Below are 23,116 nucleotides of genomic sequence, written 5' to 3'. Positions count from 1 at the left end.
GCAAATTAAGACAACTCTGAGGTACCACTACACACCTCTCAGAATGGCTAAGATGACAGGAAAAGATAATGACAAATGTTGGAGGGGATGCGGGCAAAACAGGTTCAATAATACATTGTTAGTAGAGTTGTGAAATGATCCAGCCTTTCTGGAGAGCAATTCGGAACATGCTCAAAGGGCTATAAAACTTGACCCAGCAGTGTTTCTATTAGGATTATATCCTGAAGAGATCTTAAAGAAGGGAAAGGGACCCGTATGTGCAAAAATGTTTGTGGCAACCCTGTTTGTAGTGGCCAGAAACTGGAAACTGAATGAATGCCCATCAGCTGGAAAATGGCTGAATAAACTGTGGTATATGAATGTTATGGAATATTATTGTTCTGTAAGAAAGGACCAGCAGGATGATTTCAGAAAGGCCTGGAGAGACTTACACGAACTGATGCTGAGTGAAATGAGCAGAACCAGATCATTGTACACAGCAACAACAAGACTATAAGAGTATCAATTCTGATGGACGTGGCTCTCTTCAACAATGAGATGATTGAAACCAGTTCCACTTGTGCAATGATGAAGAGAGCCATCTATATACCCAGAGAGGTGATTGTGGGAACTGAGTGTGGACCACAAGATAGCATTTTCTCACTTTCTGTTGTTGTTTGCTTGCAGTTTGTTTTCCTTCTCAGGTTTTTTTTTTCTTGTGCCGCAAGATAACTGTATAAATATGTATACATATATTGGATTTAACATATATTTTAACATATTTAACATGTATTGGACTACCTGCCATCTGGGGGAAAGGGTGGGGGGAAGGAGGGGAAAATTTGGAACAGAAAATTTTGCAAGAGTCAGTGTTGAAGTTACCCATGCACATGTTTTGTAAATAAAAAAACTTTAAAAAAAAGAAATCTGCATCACATTTTTCTTGTGCAGCAAGATAATTGTATAAATAGGTATGCATATATTGGATTTAACATTAAAAAAAATTTTTTTAAGTTTGCATCATGGAAGGTAGCTGAACCTGTTTCCCAGGCCTTGACCTACCCCCTAAACCCCAAGAAAGCTGACCCACAGGTATGGAAATGGCCTGAGCATGAAGCTGAATTTGGGAGATGTGCAGGAAGTCAATTCTCCAGATCAGCTCGGAGGTGAATGGCAAGCCCAATGTGTGAAACATAAACCATACTGATCTCTCTGGGGCCTGGAAGCCAGGTGAGAATGAGCTATCCCCCCCAGTGCTTGTGCTGGTCCTCTAGGATTAAGCCTTCTTACTCTGTTCTTGCTTTTCTTTGCAACCCTAACACTAAAGATTTCTTGAGCCCTTCTCTGCTCCCCTATCAGCAGAGCCACCCCAGGAACACAAACATCTGGGTGTCAGGTATAGAAGGTAGAAGTGACAGGGAATGGGAGGAGGAGGGGTCTTAACATCCAGAGGGGCTCCGGGCAGAGGCTCCTTCTCCCTTGAACCACTCAGGATACATTGCCTGCCCCCACCCTCCCTCTCCAAGGGCCTGACCCTGAGATGTGCTGACGCAGCCCAACGCAAGCACCAAGGTCGTGGAGGACAAAGTAAATGAACATTATCTCCAGAAATGGATATCTGGCCTTGCTGGCCGCTCTCTACCCTGACAGATTAGATTCCCTTCCTCTCATCCTTCACACAGCCCCCTGCCCTTCTCTCTACTGCCTCCCACCAGGACTAATTGAAAAAGAAAAATTGCTGGCAGCAAGGTTGATCAGCTAGAATTAATGCTTTCTCTCTTTCTCCTCTCCTCTTCTCTCCCCTCCTGTTCTCTCTCTGATTCTGTCACTCTCTCTGTATCTCTCTGTCTCTGTCTCTCTTCTCTTTCTGTTTCTGTCTCTTCTCTCTCTCTGACTCTGTCTGTCTCTTTCTTCTCCTCTTCTCCTCTCTGTCTCTGTCTCTCTCTGTCACTATTTCTCTATCTCTTCTCTCTCCGTGTCTCTCTGTCTCTGTCTGTCTGTCTGTCTCTATCTCTCTCTTCTCTCTCCGTATCTCTCTGTCTCTGTCTCTGTCTCTCTCACCACAGAAAATATCAAATCTGCCTAGGGGTGAGCACAAGAAGTTAGACTGAGGTATTGACTCTGAAGCAAAACAGAACTGTGTCCCAATGTGCCTGGTACAGGATGCCTAGGTTTGAACCAAGCATCACTTAGCTAAATCATTTTCCCTCTGAAAACGGGCATAGTAGGTGGCACAAGGGATACTGCACCAGGTCTGGAGTCCGAGGCTCATCTTTATGGATTCAAATCTGTTCTGACACTTTCTAGCTGTGTGATCCTAGACAAGTCACTTCACCCGGCTTGCCTCAGTTTCCTCCTCTGTAAAAGAAGCTGCAGAAGGAAATGGCAAACCATTCCAGTATCTTTGACAAGAAAACCCTAAATGGGGTCACGAAGAGTTGAACATGCCTGAGATGACTGAACAAGAACAAAATGCACCAAATAACTGACATTCATTTAGTGCTCCTCAAGAGGTAGGGAGTTCAGTGTCATCAGTCTGATAAAAGGGAGTTTGAAAAATGCTGACCATAGAAATCCACTGATGAAGTAGGTGATTGGAAGAATTTTCATGGCCCTGAGATACCAGCATAAATCGTAGCCTGCAGCATGGAAGTGATATGGCCTGGGAGCTCCAGAAGCCTATCTACAAAGAGATAGGAGATATTCTATTCTGGGGTCCTAGAATGGAGAAGAGATGTGGACGCAGAATTGACAAAACCTCAATTGATTAGATATGGGACATCTTTCCTTGGAGTAGCTCTCTGGCTATTGCTTTGTTTTTTGTTGGATTTTTAAATTTTATTTCTTTTTTTTAAATTTTGAGTCCCAAATTCTCTGTTACTTTGAACCCTAACTTAAATCTTATATTGCCATTTAATCTTTCCAGGATTTGCTTCCCTTTGGATTTAAGCATCATAATAATCCCTTTCATACAATCCAAATTCACCAAACACAATGTTCCATCTTCCATCTCTACACTTTCCAATGGTCCATGATTAGAATGCATCCTCTCCTCTTGTCTTCTGAATTCTTAGCTTTCTTCAAGTCTCAGCTTGGGGGCCACTTACTAGAGTAAGCTTTTCCTGAGACAGCATAATGTATGATAGCTCCCTCTGTCAGAGGACTGATGGGATTCTGATCAGTAATTTCTTCAATAAGTTCAAATTGTACTTTCAGGAAACAATCCCCAGCATCAGAAGAATCCCAAAATCTTCTCAGGAAGTCATGATAACAACTGATATAGAAAATGATCAAATTTTGGTGTATGAATATAATGGAATATTGTTGTACTCCAAGAAATGAGAAATATGAAGACTTCAAAGATATGTAAGATGACATTAGAGGGCAATACAGGAACATTGAGTTTTCTTCCACAAAATGACTAATATGGAAATATATTTTACATGATTGCAAATATATAAATTATATCAGATTACTTACCATCTCAGGAAGAGGGAGAAGAGGGAGGGACAGATTTTAGAAAACAAAACTTTAAAAGAAGAATGCTAAAAATTATTTTTACTTGTAATTGGGAAAAATAAAACATTATTATGAATTTTTTTTTAAGAATGTAAGCTCCTTGAGTGAGCTTCTTTGCCTAGGGTCTAAGAGAAAGTAAGAACTTAATAAATACTTGTTGGCTTGACTTGACAAATCCTCACCCTTCTCTGTGAAAGGCTAAGTCCAGGAATGCGGGCCTGCTCCCTGCTGTTCCCACGTGTCAGTTCATGTGGTTCCCTTCTTTTGGGACCATGTGTTTCCTACTCTGGGAACTCTCTGGCCTCTTCAGGCCTGCCACTACTGGTCACAAGACTATTCTTTCCCCACAACATAGGCTTAGAGCAGGAAAAGGTCTTAGAGGTAAGCTAGTCCAGCCCCATCACATTTGTAAACTACTTCTCCATGGTCACTAAGGTTATAAGTGGCAGAACCAGGGTTCTGAACGCAGCAGTCTTTCCATTTCACTAAAGCTGTATCTGTTCTCTGATCTTTGCCCAAGCTCCTCTCATTCTGATCCTGATCTCTGGCATATCTAAGCTAGCTCTCCAATATGGGCCCGAGTCCAAGGGTGATGTTCAGCTCAGACCTGATGAATCATCTCACTCATCCAAAAGGAGGTACAAAGGGTAGGGGGATGTTTCAGGCCAAGTGTCCTCCTCATCCCTCGCTGGGGAGCTGTGTTCATGGAGATGGGCACCCTTTCTGCCAACTAACATCTTCAAAGATGGAATTCATTTTACTGATATTAACCAGGATCCTCAACAACATCAGGAAACTCACTGACAAGAAATTCCAAAGAGAACATTGCTACAAAAAGAACATTTTGTCTTACTGGTTGCGTGACTATGGACAAGTCTCAGCCTGTTTAAGTTTCATTTTTCCCATATTTAAAGTGAGAATAATAATGTTTTCAGCATTTATGGGATTATTATAAGGAAAGAGGTTTGCAAGCTTTTAAAGTATCGCTGAAATAAGAATTATTTTTGTCACAAATTAGTTCAAGTATGTCAGGAAACTATAAATAACTAAAGGTTACAACTTTATGCAAGATTATTTATCATTCTTATTTATGTATTTGAATACAAGTTTGGATGGGTATGTTTTTTTTTCCATAATTACTAAGTTTAGAATGTCTAAAAAAAGGACTTGGGAACCAATTCTACTGTAAGGCTGCATGTCTCACATGACATCATTCTGCTTTTGGTTTTGTCCAAAAAAAAAAAAAAAAAAAAAAAAAAAAAAAAAAAAAGGAACTAGATAATGAAGAGTCACAGTGATAAAAGTGTCTTAACATGGAGTCTGGAAGACCTTACACCTACCTTTGCCCCTCCCTCCAACAGGCTCTGTGCTCTAGAAACACGTTTCTTGCTCCCTTAAATACTGCTCTTCCCACTTCAGGTTTTTTTTCTGGCTGCCTCCAATGCCTGGAATGCTCTTACTCCTTATCTCTACCTCATGACTCCCTTTAAGTTCTAACTAAAACTCCACCTTCTCCCTCAATTCTATTACCTTATTTCTGTTGATTATCCATTTTATCCTGTATATATCTCGTTTGTGTATAGTTGTATTCATGTTTTCTCTCCCATCAGACTACTTTTTTTTTTTTGCCTTTCTTTGTATCCTCAGTGTTTTTAGTGCTTAATAAAAGGCTGTTGACTTGCCTTCATTTGAAAGCTAACTTCTAACTTCTCCGAGTCTCAATTTCCCAAAAGATAATAATAATTGTAATAACTACCCTGATAATGATGTTATCAATAAAGCTGAACTGAGAATTAATCTATAAAACACTTTGCATACTTTAAAACTATATACATATATAGATATAGACATCTATATATAGTATATCACTTCTAGTTATCATTATTATTCAGCATTAACTGGGGAACAGTGTGTTCCAATTCTAGACCACCAGTATTAATTCTTTAGGCAGAGAGATCCCTAGTGTGAAATAGGGTTCATCATCATAAGTAATAGCTATCATTTACATAGTATATATCACATAATTATTAGATATTATATTATGTGTTCTATAGAATATGTTATTAGATATTACATGCTCTCTAGAATGTTAGATATCATTATGTATTCTCTTCTATAAGATATGTGATTAAATATACTATGCTCTGTTCATTATTAAATATATCATTTATACTCCAGTATATAGTATATCATATATTTTTTTTATTTATTTACATTTACATTATTTATTTATTTACATATATCAGTTAATTAGCATTTATTAAGCACCCACTATATACCACCAAGTGCTGTTATCTCATTTGATCCTCACAACAAACCTAGTTAAATAGCTGCTATTATTTTCTCCATCTTATAGATGAAAACTAAAGCTGAGAGGAATGGATGATGAGCTATCTTGAATAGATTCTGAATTTGGGAGCCATTCCCAGACTACCACCACCAGCAGCTTTCTGGGTCATATCAAAGGTATACTTGAGCTGGACCCAAAAAGCTGTATTCTGGAATCATCAACTGTCAGAGCTAGAAGAAACAAGATACAAGTAAGCTATTTACTGAGTCAGGAGGACACAATGTTAATAGACAGACAAACTGCTCAACACCCTCATTTTACAGAAATTACCCCCTCCAGAAAGAGGGAGAGACATACTTGACACCTCAAGGAGCAGAACTAAGGGGCAGAACTAAGGCATATCATGGAATTCGACTCAAAACTGCTGGTGGGCAAGCTTTGCTTTCACCCAGTTTGACTGTTGGGTCTCCTCCCATCCACTTTCTGAAAATACCATCACCTTGGCTGGCAGACTTCCCTGTAGCTGTGAGCACATGTTCTGGGGTCAGGCTTATGTTCTGTCTCCAACCTTGAGGGACAGGTGGGCAGTCACTTCCAGAAAGCTGTGCCCAAGTGGGGACCTCCTGAGTTCAGAAGGTACAAAAGTCTGCAAGTATGCATCTCCTGGACTGCTTGGTTGTGCCAGCGACAGATGCAACTGAGCATGAAATCCAGAGGAGGTAGGGGATTGTCCCAGAATGCAGGACAGTCAAAGTAAACTATAAAATGCCTGATTAGCAATCTTGCAAAAAACTCTGTGCATTAATGAAGTTTAAGTATCATCCTCACAACAGACAGTCACAGTGGGTGACTTAGTCCTTACCAAATCTTACTTGGGACAGTAAATAAAACATTGGAGTCGGAATCAGCAAGACCCATTTTCCTGCGTTCAAGTACAGCCTCAGATACTTACTAGTTGTATAACCCTGGGCAAGTTCATCTATCCCTGTTTGTCTCAGTTTCCTCATCTATAAAATGAGCTGGAGAAGAAAATGATAAATCACTCCTGAATCTTTGCCCCCAAACCCCCAAAAATAGATCATGGAGAGTTGGGCACAACTGAACAACAAACTCTTACTCTGTTAATGTGTTTTTTTTATTTTTAATTTTAAAAATTTTGTACATGTAGAAATAAATTATCTACCTCATTCCCATTTTATACTAAGTCTCACCTGGCCCCAGTGTGGGTTGGCAGCAAGCAGAGAACATGGTGTGTGCTTGAAGAACTGGGTCTCTTATTGGCCAGTTATACATTAAAAATATACATGTATATGTGTGTGTGTATAATATATATGTATATGCATATATACCTATACAGGCACATTTTGATGTTTTTTATCTTTATAAAATGTTAAACTCTCAAATACATTTGTTATTTGTTAACAAATAAAAACAGCTAATAAATAAATAAATCTAATATAGACAACACTATCTTAGCACTATTGTTATCCATGCCTACCACTTTCTACAGTAAAGAGGAATATGTTTCATTATCTCTTCTCTAAGAACACACTGGTTTTTTTCCATTACTCAGAGTTCAATTTCCTTTTGGTGATTTTTTCATTTACATTATTGTGGTCATCTTATATACTATTTTCTTGGTTTGTTTATTTCATCCCACATTAATTGATACAGATCTTCCTTATTTCTCTACACTCCACATGTATCATTTTTAATTGCAGGATAAAAATGTTCCATTACATTCATAGACCACATTTTTTAGTCATTCCCTAATAAATGGATAAACACTTTGTTTCCAGTTCTTTGCTACCATAAAAAGCACTGCTATAAATATTTTGGTATATATTGGACCTTTGTCCTTTTGTCTTTGGCTTGAGGAGGGAAAGAGGGGGAATTTTAATTCCATGGTTGGACGCAGTTCCACCAACAGTTCATCCCCAATCCTGTCTTCCCACAGGACTTCTGACACTGATTGTTTGGACTTTTTGATGATATTTGCCAATTTTCATGATGTAAGGTGAAACCTTGAAGTTATCTTAATTTGCATTTTTTCTATCAGTAATCTGAAGTATACTTTCATTAGGTCATGTATAATTTGAAAACTTCCTTTGACCACTTATTGATTGGAGGGTGGCTCTTGGTCTCATCACCTGTGTCCATTCCCTGTACCCAGGTCACTTCTGTAAGGTCTGAAATACCAGGATGACACCTGACCTAGCAAGGTGACTTGATCTTACTTAAAGTAATTAGCCACTCCCTAATAATTTCTTTTTTCCCCTCTTGGACTTTTTTCCAGTAATGATGAGGTTTTTTCCCCTGGTTTAAAATTCTACGATTAAGAAATAGAAGCAGAAATCATTCGTTGTTACATACACTTCTGCTTTCTTTCTAGCTGTTATTATTGCCCCATCTCTTCCAAAACAGCCTCTGTATTCCCTGCTTCTTCCTCTTCTTGCCTGCAGGGTCCTTGGCAAATTAGTAAATTTGGCTAGCATTTTAGACTTGCTTTGTGACATCACTGTTACCGGACCAGCTCTGTCTTCTGAATTCCTCCTCACTTTTGTATACCTCCTTTCCATCTTTTTTCCTATCCTTTAAGATCCTGCGCTCAATGATGCATTGCGTTGTCTCTTTAGACATTAGAGTCATCAGGATTTCATTTAAACGTCCAGGTTGCCTTAGCATCGCGTAGCTACACAGAATGACCATATGATCCAGAACATACAATGTGAGAACTGAGAGGAAGCTTAGGACACAGAATGTCAGAACTGGACAGGCGCTTCGAGATCACCCCTTCTCTTAGAGATGATCCAATGGGACGAAGCGGTAGAGAAAGCCTTGGCCTCTGGGTTCCAAGCTCAGGAAGTTTTCTCTGTTGCCACGAGGGTATACCCTCCCGCACTACGAATTGCAACATCTCCAACGATCAGCTTCCTCCACAAAGGAGAATTGGAGACACTGGTCTGCAATCCCAACCTTTTGGGGTTTTCTTTTAACCCTCAACAGATCCACCGGATGTTCCAGGGGCTTTTCTCAAGGTCTCTTCACCACCTTTCTAGTAATAACGCCCATTTTTCTAATGTTCTACGAAGCCCTGGAAGATAGATCATGCGAGTACTGTCATTCTCATCTTACGTCAGAGCACCGACTTCCAGGGCCATGAGCAGTGAGTTAACTGTCCTTGTTTAGTCTCAGAGTCACGTTTGCTGCAGTGCGTAGTGTCCAGCCTGAAGTCAGAAAGAGCCGCTTCCTCATTGTGCGGCCCTGGCCGAGTCGCTTAATCTTGCTTGCCTCAGTTTCCCCCCCTGCAACAAGCGCTGGAGAAGGAAACGGCAAAGCCCCGCAGCATCTCTGCCCAGCAACCTCCCGGTGGGGTCAGGAAGATCCGACACAACCGAGAGCCACCGAACCACAAACAAGGCCCCCCCCCCCCCCCCCCCCCACTCGCTCCGTTTTGGACGCTGCTGGTGCTTAATAAGTGCGCGCTGAGTGTCAACGGCCGCGCCGGTTTACCTTCTCTTTCTCCTCGCCACTTAACCTCTTAATTCGAACCCCTCCTCGGCTAATTCTGTCCTGCTTGTTCTGCCTATAACTCGGAGTGTTTCCGCGCCTTGCTTATTACTGCCTCTCGGCTCCTTGAGGACGGGCACGAGTCCGCTTCTTTTTGTATCTCCGGCCTTTAGCACCGCGCCAGGCACACAATAAATGCTTATTAAGCGACAGACTCGGCCGGCGCCTCCTGCTCCTCCTGGCCTTGTATCTCCTTTCTCCCAACTTTGGTTTCCTGATCTGTAAAACTCATCAATCGTTCCATCCAGCAAGCATCCTCCCATGATCCTCCACGGCGAGCCAGCCTCTGGCCCCCCCCCCCGCCCCCCCCGGGAGAGCGGGGAGCAAGAACAAGCCCGGGAGGCCTAGGACTCGGGCCAGGGCGAGAGAAGTGAGAGGCTCCAAGGGGCCCCCAGGCCCCTAGGGGGCTCTGCTCTGGGGCCGCGGTCCGGAAGCTAAAGAGTTAAATCCTCTAGCCTCGTTCCCCCTCCCCCCCCCCCCCCAGCCTTGCCCAGAGTTAGGAGAGCGATTTCCGGAGAGGGGGGAGGGGGGCGCCGAAGGGGGCAGGTTCTGACGCAGGAGCGGAGGACGCTTGACTGCGCCTGCGCCGGAAGGAGTGCGTAGAGGAAGGTGCGGAGTAGTGGCCCGGGAGGGAAAAAAAAAGGCAAAAAAAGAAAAGCAGAGTCGCGCCTGCGCCGTGGGCCCTCTCGTTCTATAAATTGAGAGGCTCGGCCGGCCTTGGCTGCCTTCTCTAGCCAGAAGTCAGAGCAGTGACCTTAGTCCCTCCGGCCAGCACGTCCCAGCCCCGCCGCCGCCGCCCCGTCCTCGAGACTGTTCAGGTGAGGGCCGGAGCGGCGCCCCCTCGGACCCTGCCCCTCGCAGAGCTGCTCCCGAGCCTCCGTCCCGGGCCCCTGTTAGGCGTGTTCCACGGCCGGCCCTGGGCAGACCCCCGTTATCCGGGCTCCCCCGCCGTCCTCACGCCCGGCCCGCGCCCCGGTTATCCGGGCTCCCCCCGCCGTCCTCACGCCCGGCCCGCGCCCCGGTTATCCGGGCTCCCCCCGCCGTCCTCACGCCCGGCCCGCGCCCCGGTTATCCGGGCTCCCCCCGCCGTCCTCACGCCCGGCCCGCGCCCGGCACCTCGGGTCATCCGGGGCTGCCCTTTCCCCCACAGCCCTAATCACCCGAGCTCCCCTGCCCCAGGGCGCCCGCCCTTTGCCCTCCGCGACCCTCCTCGTGAACCCCTAGCCTCCCCAGCGCCGCTTTTCGCTCCCCCCGAGCTTAGCCCATTCAGCCCCACAATTTCCCCTTCACCCTCGCCCCAGAACCTCAACGCCTCCGACGCACTCTGATTTCTGCCCCCTCCAGGGCCCCCCTTTATTCTGCTTCCTTCTGTCAGACTTTGCCCTTCTTCCCCAGAACCCTCTTACTCACTCTTCCCCCTCTCCGAGTTCCTTTATTCTCCTTCTCAGGACCTTTTCCTGTTTCATTTTCTCCAGACCAACTCTCTTTTTTTTATCGTCTTCCCCAACTCCGGGGTCTCTCTAGGACTCCTGTTGATCCCAACCCCCAGCCCGTCCCTACTTGCTCCCCCCTCCAGACCCCCTCATAGGTGCCCCATTTCCTTTCCTTCCCATTCCCCAAACCCCCGTTTACTGTTTCTGGGGGGTTTCCCAGCCTCATGCTTCCCTTTCTCCGCGGGCATCCTCCCCTGACATTTTTTAGGAGGGCACATGCCCCCGAAAGGCAATGCCATCCCCTTTAATAGGGCTACAAGCCACGCCATTGGCCTGGTTTTCCCAACCAGGAGCAGGCTGGAGGCCTCAGGAAAGCCCCTTCTCCCAAGGACTCTTAACGGACTTCTTTCCCCAGGGGTTGATGGGGAGACCTTGGGAACGCCTTCTCTGTCAAAAGTGGAGTCAAAAATACAGAAGTCTTTGTTCAAATTAATAATAGCCTTTGGTCTCCCCCCTCCCCCCCGCCATTCTCTGAGAATATATGACTGCAAACAGTGTCTTAATTTATATTCGTTTTTCCCTGCTAATTACCATGCCTTGCCAGGCCATTGCCAAAGTAGGGCTTCAGCTACTTAAAGTATAAAATATATTCCCAGACTTGTTACATTTGAAAACTTTTGAACTAGATAGTTTCTCTTTGTATGTTAGTGTTCCTCAGCTCTTGTGGCCTTGAAAGAGGGTGAGGGTCTAATGGTATTCCAAATTTACTGATATGTGGTGATGGTATTCACAGTCGATCATTTTACAGGATCCTGTCTTTTTTCTCAAAATGGAGACCATTGTCCGACGTTGCCCATTCTTGTCAAGAGTACCCCAAACCTTTCTCCAGAAAGCTGGCAAGTCTCTGCTCTTCTATGCCCAGAATTGCCCCAAAATGATGGAAATTGGATCCAAACCTGCTTCTCGGACTGTGACCACTTCACCATCTCACTTCCAGCAAGTAAAAGAAACACCTCCAACCAATGAGAGTAAGTACTGGTTTATTTATTATCTATGAATTATTACCGTGTCTGTGACTAAACCCAAAGCCGTTATAATGTTTTGTTTGTTACAGGTTGTGCTTTGTGTTTAAAATCTTTAGGCATTTGTGTTTTAGAAGAACATAATCATGGGACACTTCATGTTTAAAATTTACATAAATGCTAAGTTTTAATCTTGTTACAACTTGTTTAAACATTTGCCAAGTTTGTCGTCATTTAGCTTTTAAAATTGCAGTTCTGAGTATGAAGTTTCTGTCATAATTTTTATTTGTCCTTAGATCATCCACCTTTGTATCACTTTATTTCTTTAAAAAAAAAAAAAAGAAAAGAAAAGAAAGAAAGAAAATAGAATTTTTATATTGGCCTGACTGTGATTAGAAGAGATTCAGAATAAAAACCTTTTCAAAAAAAAAAGAAAAGAAAGAAAGAAAATAGAATTTTTATATTGGCCTGACTGTGATTAGAAGAGATTCAGAATAAAAACCTTTTCAAAAAAAAAAGAAAAGAAAGAAAGAAAATAGAATTTTTATATTGGCCTGACTGTGATTAGAAGAGATTCAGAATAAAAACCTTTTCAAAAAAAAAAGAAAAGAAAGAAAGAAAATAGAATTTTTATATTGGCCTGACTGTGATTAGAAGAGATTCAGAATAAAAACCTTTTCAAAAAGAAAAGAAAGAAAGAAAGAAAATGGAATTTTTATATTGGCCTGACTGTGATTAGAAGAGATTCAGAATAAAAACCTTTTCAGATCTACTTTTAGTCCCATAAAGTCTCTACATTTTAGGGTTTTCCTAGCTGTATATCCACAGTGAAGATTTTTATGTGGAATCATTTAGGGAGAAAATGTGATAATGTGTGTAGACTGTTGCCTTTTTTTTTTCACCTGTCAACAGTCACTCTAGATATCTGTGCTGACATAAACTTGAAAATTCCTTCCTAGTATGAAATTGGAAAAGAAAAGCTATAGTGAAACACTTTCTACAAACTGTAGAAAAGGCGAGGCTGTGACTCATTGGGTGTTTCAGCATCAATGAGGAAGAGCATTTCTGGAAGGAAAGGTGATCTATTAGCTCAAGGGGAAAGGAAGGTCATTCATTTTAGAAAACATAATTACCAGCCAACTGTTTTAAGGGAGCTTTGGAGTACTGAAATAAGGAGATAGCTAGTGAATCTCTATTATAAAACTTTTTTATAATACAGTTTCCTGAATTAACCTTTTGAACTTCATTTAGTAAAAACAGTCTTACAGTCTTTTTTTTTCTATGTTAGCTCTGTTAAATAGTTTATCCTTTCAAAGAAACAACAGGTTTATTTGTTGAGATTTGGTTGTATGAGGTGATGATTTCTTAGATCAACAGAAAGGAAACTTAAAGTTTTAGTTACTTAAGTGGGTGTATCCCTTAGTGAAATCTGTTGAACATTTTTGGGTAAGATTGATATTGGAAATAATCCAGATCACAAACTCTTGATTGCCTAAGACTAATTACTTTGGACTCACAGTCAGGAATGAAATGAATGCAAAAACCAAATAGAATATATCCCTTATCAGTTAATGGAGTAATTCAGGTCACAAATTCTTGATTGCTTAAGATTAATTATTTTGGATTTATAGCCAAGAATTCAATGAATGCAAAAAGCAATCAGAATGTATCACTTAATGGGGAGATTAATAGAAATTTGTGTAACAGAACTATAAACTAAAAAAGCACAAGTATGTTATTCTCTTAAGTAAACACATTTTGACTGCATTTTTACATCTTCATTTCCAAATATATCCCTCTTCTCTTACTTTCCTCCAGGATTATCCCCTGTTTAAAGGGGGGGAGGGAGGAAGGGTGGTAAGGGAAGACAGTCCAGCAAAACTAACCAACATATTGGACAGGTTTGATATATTTGTTGAGTGTTTGTACCCATAATGCCCAACATTCACAAAGGAGAAATGGAGAAATGCATTTTCTCATACCTTACGTGAAGCCAAGATTCAGATCTTTTTCTCATGGAGTCAAGATTAGTCATCCAGGTCTTTTTCTTTCTATTTACAGTGTCATAATAATCACTTGTGTATTGTTTTCCCAGTTCTTTTTATTCCACTTTGCATCAGTTCATGTAAGTCTTCCCATATTTCTTCATAGCTACTATTTTCTTCATATATTCATTATTTTTTAGGATACATTAATATCCTATTATATTTTTTACATACTACAATTTGTTTAGCCATTTTCTAATTGGTTGCCAGATATTTTTAGTTAGGCACTGATAGTACAAAAATTTAACTATATGCGTGTCATAATACAAATATTATGAAGCAGTGAGACAAAAAAACTGAGCCATTTTCTTGTGTAGTTAATTTGGTACTTTAATTTCTCTATCTTTCTCCAGAGGACAAAACTTCCAAAACTGTGGTCCAGCATGCTGATGGTTCTCAGCAGACCACTGGCGGATCCCAGCTTCCCTCTGGGCACCCATCCTCTGCTGCGAGTCAGGGAACTGCCAGCAAATGCCCTTTTCTCGCAGCTCAGATGAACCAAGGAACTAGCAACGTCTTTCGTAAGGCCAGTTTAGAACTACAAGAAGATGTACAGGAAATGCAGGCGGTGAGGAAAGGTAAGCAAGTCATCACATAGAATGAATTGCTCTTGTAACTTTTCCTCTTGAACCTTAGGACTTTATTAGCTTGATAAGTATGTTTCAAATGCTTCTGTTGGAAGGCCAGAAGGAAGCACAACAAGACTATAGTTAATGAATTCCATTAAGAAATGTGGGAGCTGTTCTCAATGTTAACTGCTGTGTCACTGAATGAAACCTCATAAAAAAGAACTAAACAAGAAATAAAATAAAAAATAAAATATTTTCCCCTAAAGGAAAAAAAAAGAACTATAGGAGCTTTGAGGAATTCTCAATATTTACAACTCATTTCTATAAGTATTTTGTAATTAAGAATTACTACTGATAAACAGTAGTTTTTTCCCTCACCCCCAGCCATTTTAGTGGAAGAGGTGAAAATTGATCATGGTATTGTTAGATTATTAATATAGGTCAACCCAGCTTACCTCATTGAACCAGCTGTATGACTTAGTTGATTGTGCTCATGGGGCTGGATGAACTCTTTAGAGGGCATTAGAAAACCTTAGATAACAGGTAGTTTAAATTGACCTGAATTTTGTGTGAAGAAAATTGGAATTTTCTTGACATCTTAATTCCTGGTATCTTGTGCTTTCATCTTTATGAAAGGTTATTGTGGGAAAGGCATAGAGATAAGAAAGTAAAAGAAGTCAGAATTTTTAAAATAGCCATAATTGTTCTATCTTTGCCTACAATTTTTCTATATTAGAAAGCAAATTCTGTATTTTTCTATATTAGAAAGAAAATTCTGTATTTCAGAAGTGCTATAAAACAAGGATTTTATATCAAATTTGTTTTATTTTATTTCTTCTCATGAAGAAGTTGCTCAAACTCCAATTAATCCTACTGTGATCAATCTCAAGACGGGTAGAGAAGACCAGAGTGGTTTGCTAAAGAACTTTCAGGATCTCATGCAAAAGCAAAGACCAGAAAGGGTATCCCATCTCCTTCAGGACAACCTGCCAAAATGTAAGATTTAAACCACTACCACCAAAAACCTTCTTCTTCTTCTTCTTTTTTTAAGCTTTACTTTTGCAGTTTTGTAGTTTGTCTGGAACCTAACATAGCTCTTAAACAAATCACATCAAAACTTAAAATTTTCAATCTGTTATGATTCACAAGTCCAAAGTTACCACTGTTTGTGTAAATAGGTTCTGTTAATCACTCCATAATTTAGGAATAAAATGGCTCTCTCTTTTCATTTTTAGCTGTTTCCACTTTTCAGTATGATCGTTTCTTTGAGAAAAAAATTGATGAGAAAAAAAGTGATCATACTTACCGAGTATTTAAAACTGTGAATCGGAGGGCACACATATTCCCAATGGCAGATGACTACACGGACTCTCTTGTTACTAAAAAACAGGTGTCTGTCTGGTGTAGCAACGATTACCTAGGAATGAGTCGTCATCCTCGGGTGTGTGGGGCAGTCATGTAAGTAGACTATGGAAGGATCATTTATGCCAGTGGATATATTATTGGGAGTCTTTTAAAGGGAAATGGACATTTGGGACTTGATCTTTTGTTTAAAACATGTGAATTATATTCTGAGCCAATAATTTGATGGTATATTTAGTGCCTAGTTTCAAATATATTTAAAAAATCTGTTTGCCTAAACACACATATATATATAGCTATTGCATTATAAATAAAGATTAAAGTCTGTAAGCTATTGCAGGCAAGATAATTTCCATTATAAAGTTTTGTATAGTTTTTTTTTTTTTTTAACTTAAGCTCTCTATTTTGACAAAATATCTTGGAAAATATATATTCTCAGATTCTTAGTGAGCAAAGTATCTGTAGTAGAAATTAACCATTTTGCTGCAAAATTTTTAGCTATGGAATTTTGGTCAAAATATTATAAATAGATAAAAATCTGTTTGTGAGGCAGTAGGTGCTACATAAAATATGTTCAGTTCAGTTGTTTAACATGAACACTATAATACCCAGGTTGATGGGCTTAATCTTTGAATCAGTTTCACAGTTCTCTATCATGTGAAAATATCAACATTCATTTTTGTAAGATTTTAAGTTCCAGATTTTTCCCTCCCTAAGATAGCAAGCAGTCTAATCTAGATTTATATATGTATAATCATTTTAACCATATTTTCATACTAGTCATAAACATAATCTCTTGACTATAAATCCAACCTTTACTATGGCTAAGGAAACTTAATTCAGTGTGTGCTCCCTAATTTCAAGGTAAGCACCTCTGGAGCTTACCTCATATGCTTATTAACTTTGTGACTCTGGATAAATCCCTTAACCTCTTTCAACCTTAATTCCAAAATGAATCCCTTGGACTAGATGGCTTCTAAGCTTCCAATCTTATATAATGTAGTTTATCATAAGATCAGGCTTATAAAACTAAATGGCTACATTTCAGAGGACTTGAACTCCAAATCAAATTCTATTCATTACATTTCAGTTTGTGAGTCTGAGCAGATTTTGAAAATAAATGTACTTCTGGGAAAGAATTGTTTGGTTAATCCTTAAACTTAGCACTTCATGCTTGCTGTCTGGCACAAAAATATTTGTTGTTCCTTTCGGTAACCTCTAGAAGAAATTTGTTCTTAAAAGAATATCTTCTTTCATGTATGTGTTACACAGGGAAACATTAAAACAACATGGTGCTGGAGCAGGTGGTACTAGAAATATTTCTGGAACTAGTAAGTTTCATGTTGATTTAGAAAAAGAATTGGCTGACCTCCATGGCAAAGATGCAGCTTTACTGTTTTCATCCTGTTTTGTTGCTAATGATTCCACTCTCTTCACTTTGGCCAAGATGATGCCAGGTAAGAAAATTATTCTATTGAATGGATTAATGTTTGGTGTGTTTCTTTGTGAAAATAAAAATCCAAGTAGCACTTTATTTCAAAGAACTTCCAAAAGTCATTCCTATTTTTAAAAACAGCTTGTCATGAGGGACAAACTCATGTATAACATTTCTAGCTCCACATTAGAACTTGAAATTGAGTGTAACAACCAAATTGAAGACGTTCATAAGATCCTATTGTCTTGACTATGTTCTGTAACCTGTACTTGTTTGCTTTGAAAACTATTTTTATAACTTCCAGAAAGTCAAAGACACTTTTTTGGTGTATTGAGTGTAAATTTGAAGTTGCTATAGTTATTTTAAACCTAGAAACAATGTTCTAAATAAACTGTCTTTTTGCTGTTGGCTTGTAATTTACTTATCATACAGCGTAGAATATCTGCAAGAAAACTTTGTCAAACATTAAGTTTCTTATCAAATAATGTAAAGATTGTTTTTATTGCATAGTTTTATCTTAACCATTTATGAAATAAATTTGAGATACATGTCAATAAATGTTTTATCATATCAGGCTGTGAAATTTATTCTGATTCTGGGAACCACGCTTCTATGATCCAAGGAATTCGTAACAGTAGAGTGCCAAAGTATATATTTCGCCATAATGATGTAAGCCACCTCAGAGAGCTGCTAAAGAAATCAGACCCATCAATCCCTAAGATTGTTGCATTTGAAACTGTTCATTCAATGGATGGTGAGTATGTGAAGACTCTATGTTGAAATCCTTAATGTGCCCCATTTAACCAGGAGTAGACACTGAAAGACAGGTTTTTGGCTTTGGGGTTTCTGTCTTGTTTTCTAGCAGGACTTTGCAGTCCATTTGCTTTGTTTATTTCTGCACTGAGCATTTTCTGCCCACGCATTTAACTAGGATTTAGAAATCATAGGGTTGCTGTATCTTGGGGCTTATTTTGTTTCATTTACCTTATGTCAGTCTTACTTTTCATGAGATTTCTTTGGTATGCTCCACAAAACGTTGTTTGTTGTGTGCCCAGGAGCGGTGTGTCCGTTGGAAGAACTGTGTGATGTGGCCCATGAATATGGAGCCATTACTTTTGTGGATGAAGTCCATGCGGTGGGATTGTATGGTGCCCGAGGAGGTGGGATCGGTGATCGAGATGGAATCATGCACAAAATGGACATCATTTCTGGAACCCTTGGTATGTATGTGTGCTCAACTAGTCAAAGTTGGGCCTTTTACCTAGAGACACACCCCATGAAAAAGAAATTAAAAGCACACAGACTCAAATTAAGATCTAAGAAGAAGAGAAAGGACTGAAATGCTCAGTTTCTAGGTTACCATTCCATTGAGGAGGACCAGGGGCATGAAGTCTATTGGGATAATTAGCAGACAAGAACAGCTGAATTGTTCTGAGGACGAGGGCTTTCCCGTGAGAATTTCCTGCCTCCGTTTCCTCATCAGGGCAGTGATTAGAGTGCTACTTCTTGATCTCGGTCGGTATGAAGGTAGCTCAAGTAGGAATTCTCTGTGGTGGTAGCTCATGCCAACTGTGACTGCCCAAATTTTAAGCAAGCACGTTAATTACAGGACACACTGTTATTATGTTAAGATAGGGCTCTGCTAGATGGAGCGGGCACGTAGCTAATCCTGAAACCTGAGAGACAGGTTATACAAAGGGATTTAATGAGAACTGAAGAATGAGTCTGGATAGAAACCAGACTTAACTAGCCTGCTGTGATTGATAGGTCTCATTTATCTGGCAAAGCCTAATCAGCAAAGCTTTGTACTTGTAGAGGATATTAAATGAACTCTGCAAACTAAAACAGTTAATGCTCTTATTTGGCTCTCACCTTAAATATAATGAAATAATGTGATTATAAGACTGGCACCTTGGCTCAGATTGAGACATTTGTGTTCTGGGAATGTGGAAAATAAGCTGTTTTGAAAAAGATACAGTAGGGAACACAGGAAATGTTCCCTGGCCATTGTACTATTCCCACCCCCATCACACCCTTCCCCCCCCCCCCCCCCCCCCTCAGCCCCACCTCTGCCCCACCCCATCCCATCCTGGCCAGGAGAGCGCACCCTGCCCACTGATCTGGCAGGCAAGGTGGCAGAACCAGGAGGGTCCAGTGGGGGGTTGCATTGAAGCAGATTTGGGGCTGTCATCTCTTTACACAAATGCACTTATTGGGTATTTTGTGACAGATTCTTGTTGGGGTAAAGATTAGAAGAGAAGATGTTGGAAATGTCTTTCAGTCCCAGCCTCTGAGGGTGCTTTGAGACCCTGGGTGCTGGGGTTGAAAGTTAGGCCGTCCCAGTCTGAACCTCAGAGAGAGTCGGTGAGGAGGAACAGAGACAAGGAAAATGCCTGAAGTTAGTAGAGGGAACAGGCCATGATGTGGGAGTGGGTGCTAACCCCTTTGCATTTTTTTCCTTCAGGCAAAGCCTTTGGCTGTGTTGGGGGCTATATTGCCAGTACCAGTTCTTTAATAGACACAGTTCGCTCCTACGCTGCCGGCTTCATTTTCACAACTTCCCTCCCCCCGATGCTTCTGGCCGGGGCCCTAGAATCGGTCCGCATCTTAAAGAGCGCCGAAGGTCAAGCCCTTCGCCGGCAGCATCAGCGCAACGTCAAGCTCATGAGGCAGATGCTCATGGATGCCGGGCTCCCTGTGGTTCACTGCCCCAGTCACATCATTCCAGTCCGGGTAATGACAGCTTGACAGATGTGCTTTGTGCTTGGGAATGTGTGCCAGAAAATTCTGGCACGCAGGTGTTCTGGGGTCAGGCGCTTCAGGGCCATCCTGAGGTCCGTAACCACATAAGGCAGCTGATGGCTTTCGCCTCTGCTGCTGCTGCTGCCGGTTTTCCACCATGTTTTTTGGGAAAAGTAAATAAGACTGACTTCCCAGTGAAAATAACATTTCTGGGGCCAAGGGACTGGTTTTCTTAAGAGGTTGATGCATATGAGCATAAACATGACTGTCCTGGGCCACTTTGGGGCTGAATTCACTTCTGACTAGGCCTGTGCTTTTCTGTGGGCACAACAGTCCTGTTAGTTCTGAGTTAGCGTTGCAACAATTATATAAATCTCCCTGTGTGAAGAACAATCAGCGTCTGCTACTATGGCAAGTACTTTCTGCATCAATGCCTGTTGGCAACAAGGCAGTGATTTTGTTGCAAAAATTTATCAATTCTTCTATTACTAATGACAAACACTCACCTGTTTTAAGCCCTGCTCAGTGGATTGACCAAAACAGTAGTAGCATTCTTAAATCTTACATAATAGATACCAAAAGGAGACAGTTCACATTTATGTAGTATCTTGAGATTTACAAAACCCTTCTCTCCCAATAATCCTGTGAGACAAGCAGTGTAAGCATTTTTTCAATAATTTGTTTTTTCCAATTACATGAAAAGACAATATTTTTACATCTTTGTAAAATTTTGAATTCCAAATTTTTGCTTTCCCTCAATTCCCCTTCCTAAGATAGTAAGCAAATTGATATGGATTATATCTATGAGTGCAAGCATCTCCTAAGCCCCTACTGTGCACTAGGTACCCTGCCCATAATTCTTTTCTCATTTCCATGGAAATTGTGATTCTTTGAAACTGAGAAGTTCAAGCAAACTATTTCTTCTCTATTACTTAAAGCTTTCTTACTCTGTGACTGTATCCCAGTGTTTCTTAGAGTGAGCTCTGATTTTGATGGAGATTGGGAGCTCCTTGTTCTGGAGGCAGCTCTCTATGTGGCTCTGTGCCCCAAATGAGGCACATATTTTACTCTAGACTTCTTGTCATAAAATCCAGGTGGCAGATGCTGCTAAAAACACAGAGGTCTGTGATGAACTCATGAGCAAGCATAATATCTACGTCCAGGCCATCAATTACCCCACAGTCCCCCGAGGAGAAGAGCTCCTCCGCATCGCGCCGACCCCTCACCACACCCCGCAGATGATGAACTATTTCTTGGGTGAGTACACAGAAGTCGGCATTGTTTACATTTGTAATCCCTGGTGTATATTTAGAGGCAGTGTGGCGTAAGGGATAGCAGCCAGGAGAGCCCTGGGCAGGCCTCTGCCCTCCTCCTACCTCAGCAGCTCCGCAGACCGGAACGAGACAGCCTCCTCCTAGAGAGGGTGTTCCCAGTCAGAGAAAGCTTCAGTTCCTTCTGGGGCATTTCAGTGGATTTTTAAGGGCTTCTCAGCAGGCCTCCCACCTGTGCTGTGAGCACCCCTTAGATGTTACCACATTCAGCCATTACACTGCTTGTGTAATATTGACCTAATAGTGAATCAGCTCTAAATACAGAGTCAGCGTCCTCAAGTGTGGCCTCTACACAAAGCGACTGCCATGAACACCCCAACAATCCAGTAAAGTTTGGTTTTTGTGCTGGAGTCAGATATGTTTAACTGAGTTCAACATAAGTCTCAGCTCCAAGGTTTAAAATAACCTTTTCTCAAGGGAATTGGGTTTTGTTTTAGAGAACTTTAAGCGTTCATTTGAAAATGTTTCTTCCTTCACAGAGAACCTGCTGGATACTTGGAAGAGTGTGGGGCTAGACCTGAAGCCTCATTCCTCGGCAGAGTGTAACTTCTGTAGGAGACCCCTACACTTTGAAGTCATGAGTGAGAGAGAGAGAGCCTATTTCCAGGGCATGAGCAAACTGGTTTCTGTTAGTGCCTGAATCTGACCTCCATATCTACCTGATGTCACTCAGTCTCCTATCCATGTTGTCTCTGTAGCCTTTATATATGAATTAACTTATCTTAAATTTTAATCCATAGTAGAAACATAGTTCTGAAAATAAATTCCTATTAAAGCAGTATGGTCTGATTCTATAATGTGAGGGTGTTGTGGGTGTTAGCACAGACTGATCCGTTATTCCTTTTTCTCTCATCTATCTGTATTATGCTAATTAATAATAAAAAGCAACCTTTTTCTGGCCCCGTTTAAAAAGCCAATCACAATCTTTGTCTATTTTCTTCAAACATAAGAAAATAGATGATTATTTGTAATCATTAGATCTTTGTCTATACTCTTTGAAATACATTGCCTTCTGCTGCTTTGAAGAGAATGTAATGGTTCAGACAACTCTCATATTCACAATATGTTGAAAGATTTCCTTGAAGCACATTCCTGAATGCTGTGTTAGACTTGTAGTTAGGATAGAGACTGAAGGCTAAACTTGCCTCCCATCACTTAATAATTCAGTAGTTTCTTAATTCCCTTTGTTTTCTTGAAATTGAAGGGAGGTTTGCGTTATAGGCCCTTTACTGCCTGGAGAGAAAGCTGAAGGGTCAGTACTAGAGAGAAACTGAGAGATCATCTCACCCGAGGGTTCTTAACCAAGGATCTGTGAACTTGGGTTTTTTAAATCATTATTTGGATACCGATTTCTATATTGGGACCCTATTACTATAGGGGGCAAACACCAAAGTCTCGGTTCCTTGGGTATAATGAGTTAGAATTTTAGATTGCCCTTTAAAATACTACAGACTGATTATTTTATAAAAAGAAACCAGAACACGAGTGTCTGAAGGGAAGGGGGCAGTTAGAACTACACAGAGGCACCAGCATTCAAAAGATTGGGAAGAATGGGAGTGTCCAAGTAGGTAACTGGTAACCCCCTTCTTGGGGTGTACCTTATGAGACCCCTAGCTCTTGGAAGCAGGAGCCTCTTAGCCTTGTTCCTACCTGTCCCACAGCACTCCTTTGAACTGGCAGCCAAGGGGACTATAAAGAGTTAGTAGCACGCTCTCCTGCCCTGGAAACAGGCCTTTGCATTCATTCCCAAGCACCTTCCTTATGAGAGCCTTCTGCTTTAGCCCATTGTTGCAGAAATTCTCATTATGTGGGTTTCCTC

The 23,116-nt window shown here is 41.0% G+C and overlaps 1 protein-coding gene across 1 annotated transcript; it reads left to right on the top strand.

The window, feature by feature from the left end:
• Nucleotides 1–9,952: 9,952 nt before the first annotated feature.
• Nucleotides 9,953–22,075, top strand: ALAS1 (5'-aminolevulinate synthase 1). Its single transcript, XM_031958209.1, has 11 exons — nt 9,953–10,176; nt 11,600–11,819; nt 14,212–14,436; nt 15,274–15,423; nt 15,663–15,885; nt 17,062–17,246; nt 17,799–17,978; nt 18,280–18,444; nt 19,689–19,957; nt 21,061–21,223; nt 21,777–22,075. Exons 2-11 carry the CDS (start codon nt 11,621–11,623, stop codon nt 21,935–21,937), a joined length of 1,920 nt encoding a protein of 639 aa, XP_031814069.1. The 5' UTR covers nt 9,953–10,176; nt 11,600–11,620; the 3' UTR covers nt 21,938–22,075.
• The last annotated feature ends 1,041 nt before the right edge of the window (nt 22,076–23,116 follow it).

The sequence above is a fragment of the Sarcophilus harrisii genome, chromosome 1 (genome assembly GCF_902635505.1).
Source record: "Sarcophilus harrisii chromosome 1, mSarHar1.11, whole genome shotgun sequence".
Classification (NCBI taxonomy): domain Eukaryota; kingdom Metazoa; phylum Chordata; class Mammalia; order Dasyuromorphia; family Dasyuridae; genus Sarcophilus; species Sarcophilus harrisii.
The sequence above is the reverse complement of the archived record's forward strand: the minus strand, read 5'-3'. Positions and strand labels throughout refer to the sequence as shown.

What these genes read in the sequence shown, in the direction of transcription:
- ALAS1 (XM_031958209.1), top strand. Translation starts at nt 11,621, where the DNA reads ATGGAGACCATTGTCCGACGTTGCCCATTCTTGTCAAGAGTACCCCAA. An exon ending in CGGGTGTGTGGGGCAGTCAT is followed by an intron (nt 15,886 to 17,061) that starts GTAAGTAGACTA and finishes TGTGTTACACAG; the next exon opens with GGAAACATTAAAACAACATG. An exon ending in TTTGGCCAAGATGATGCCAG is followed by an intron (nt 17,247 to 17,798) that starts GTAAGAAAATTA and finishes TTATCATATCAG; the next exon opens with GCTGTGAAATTTATTCTGAT.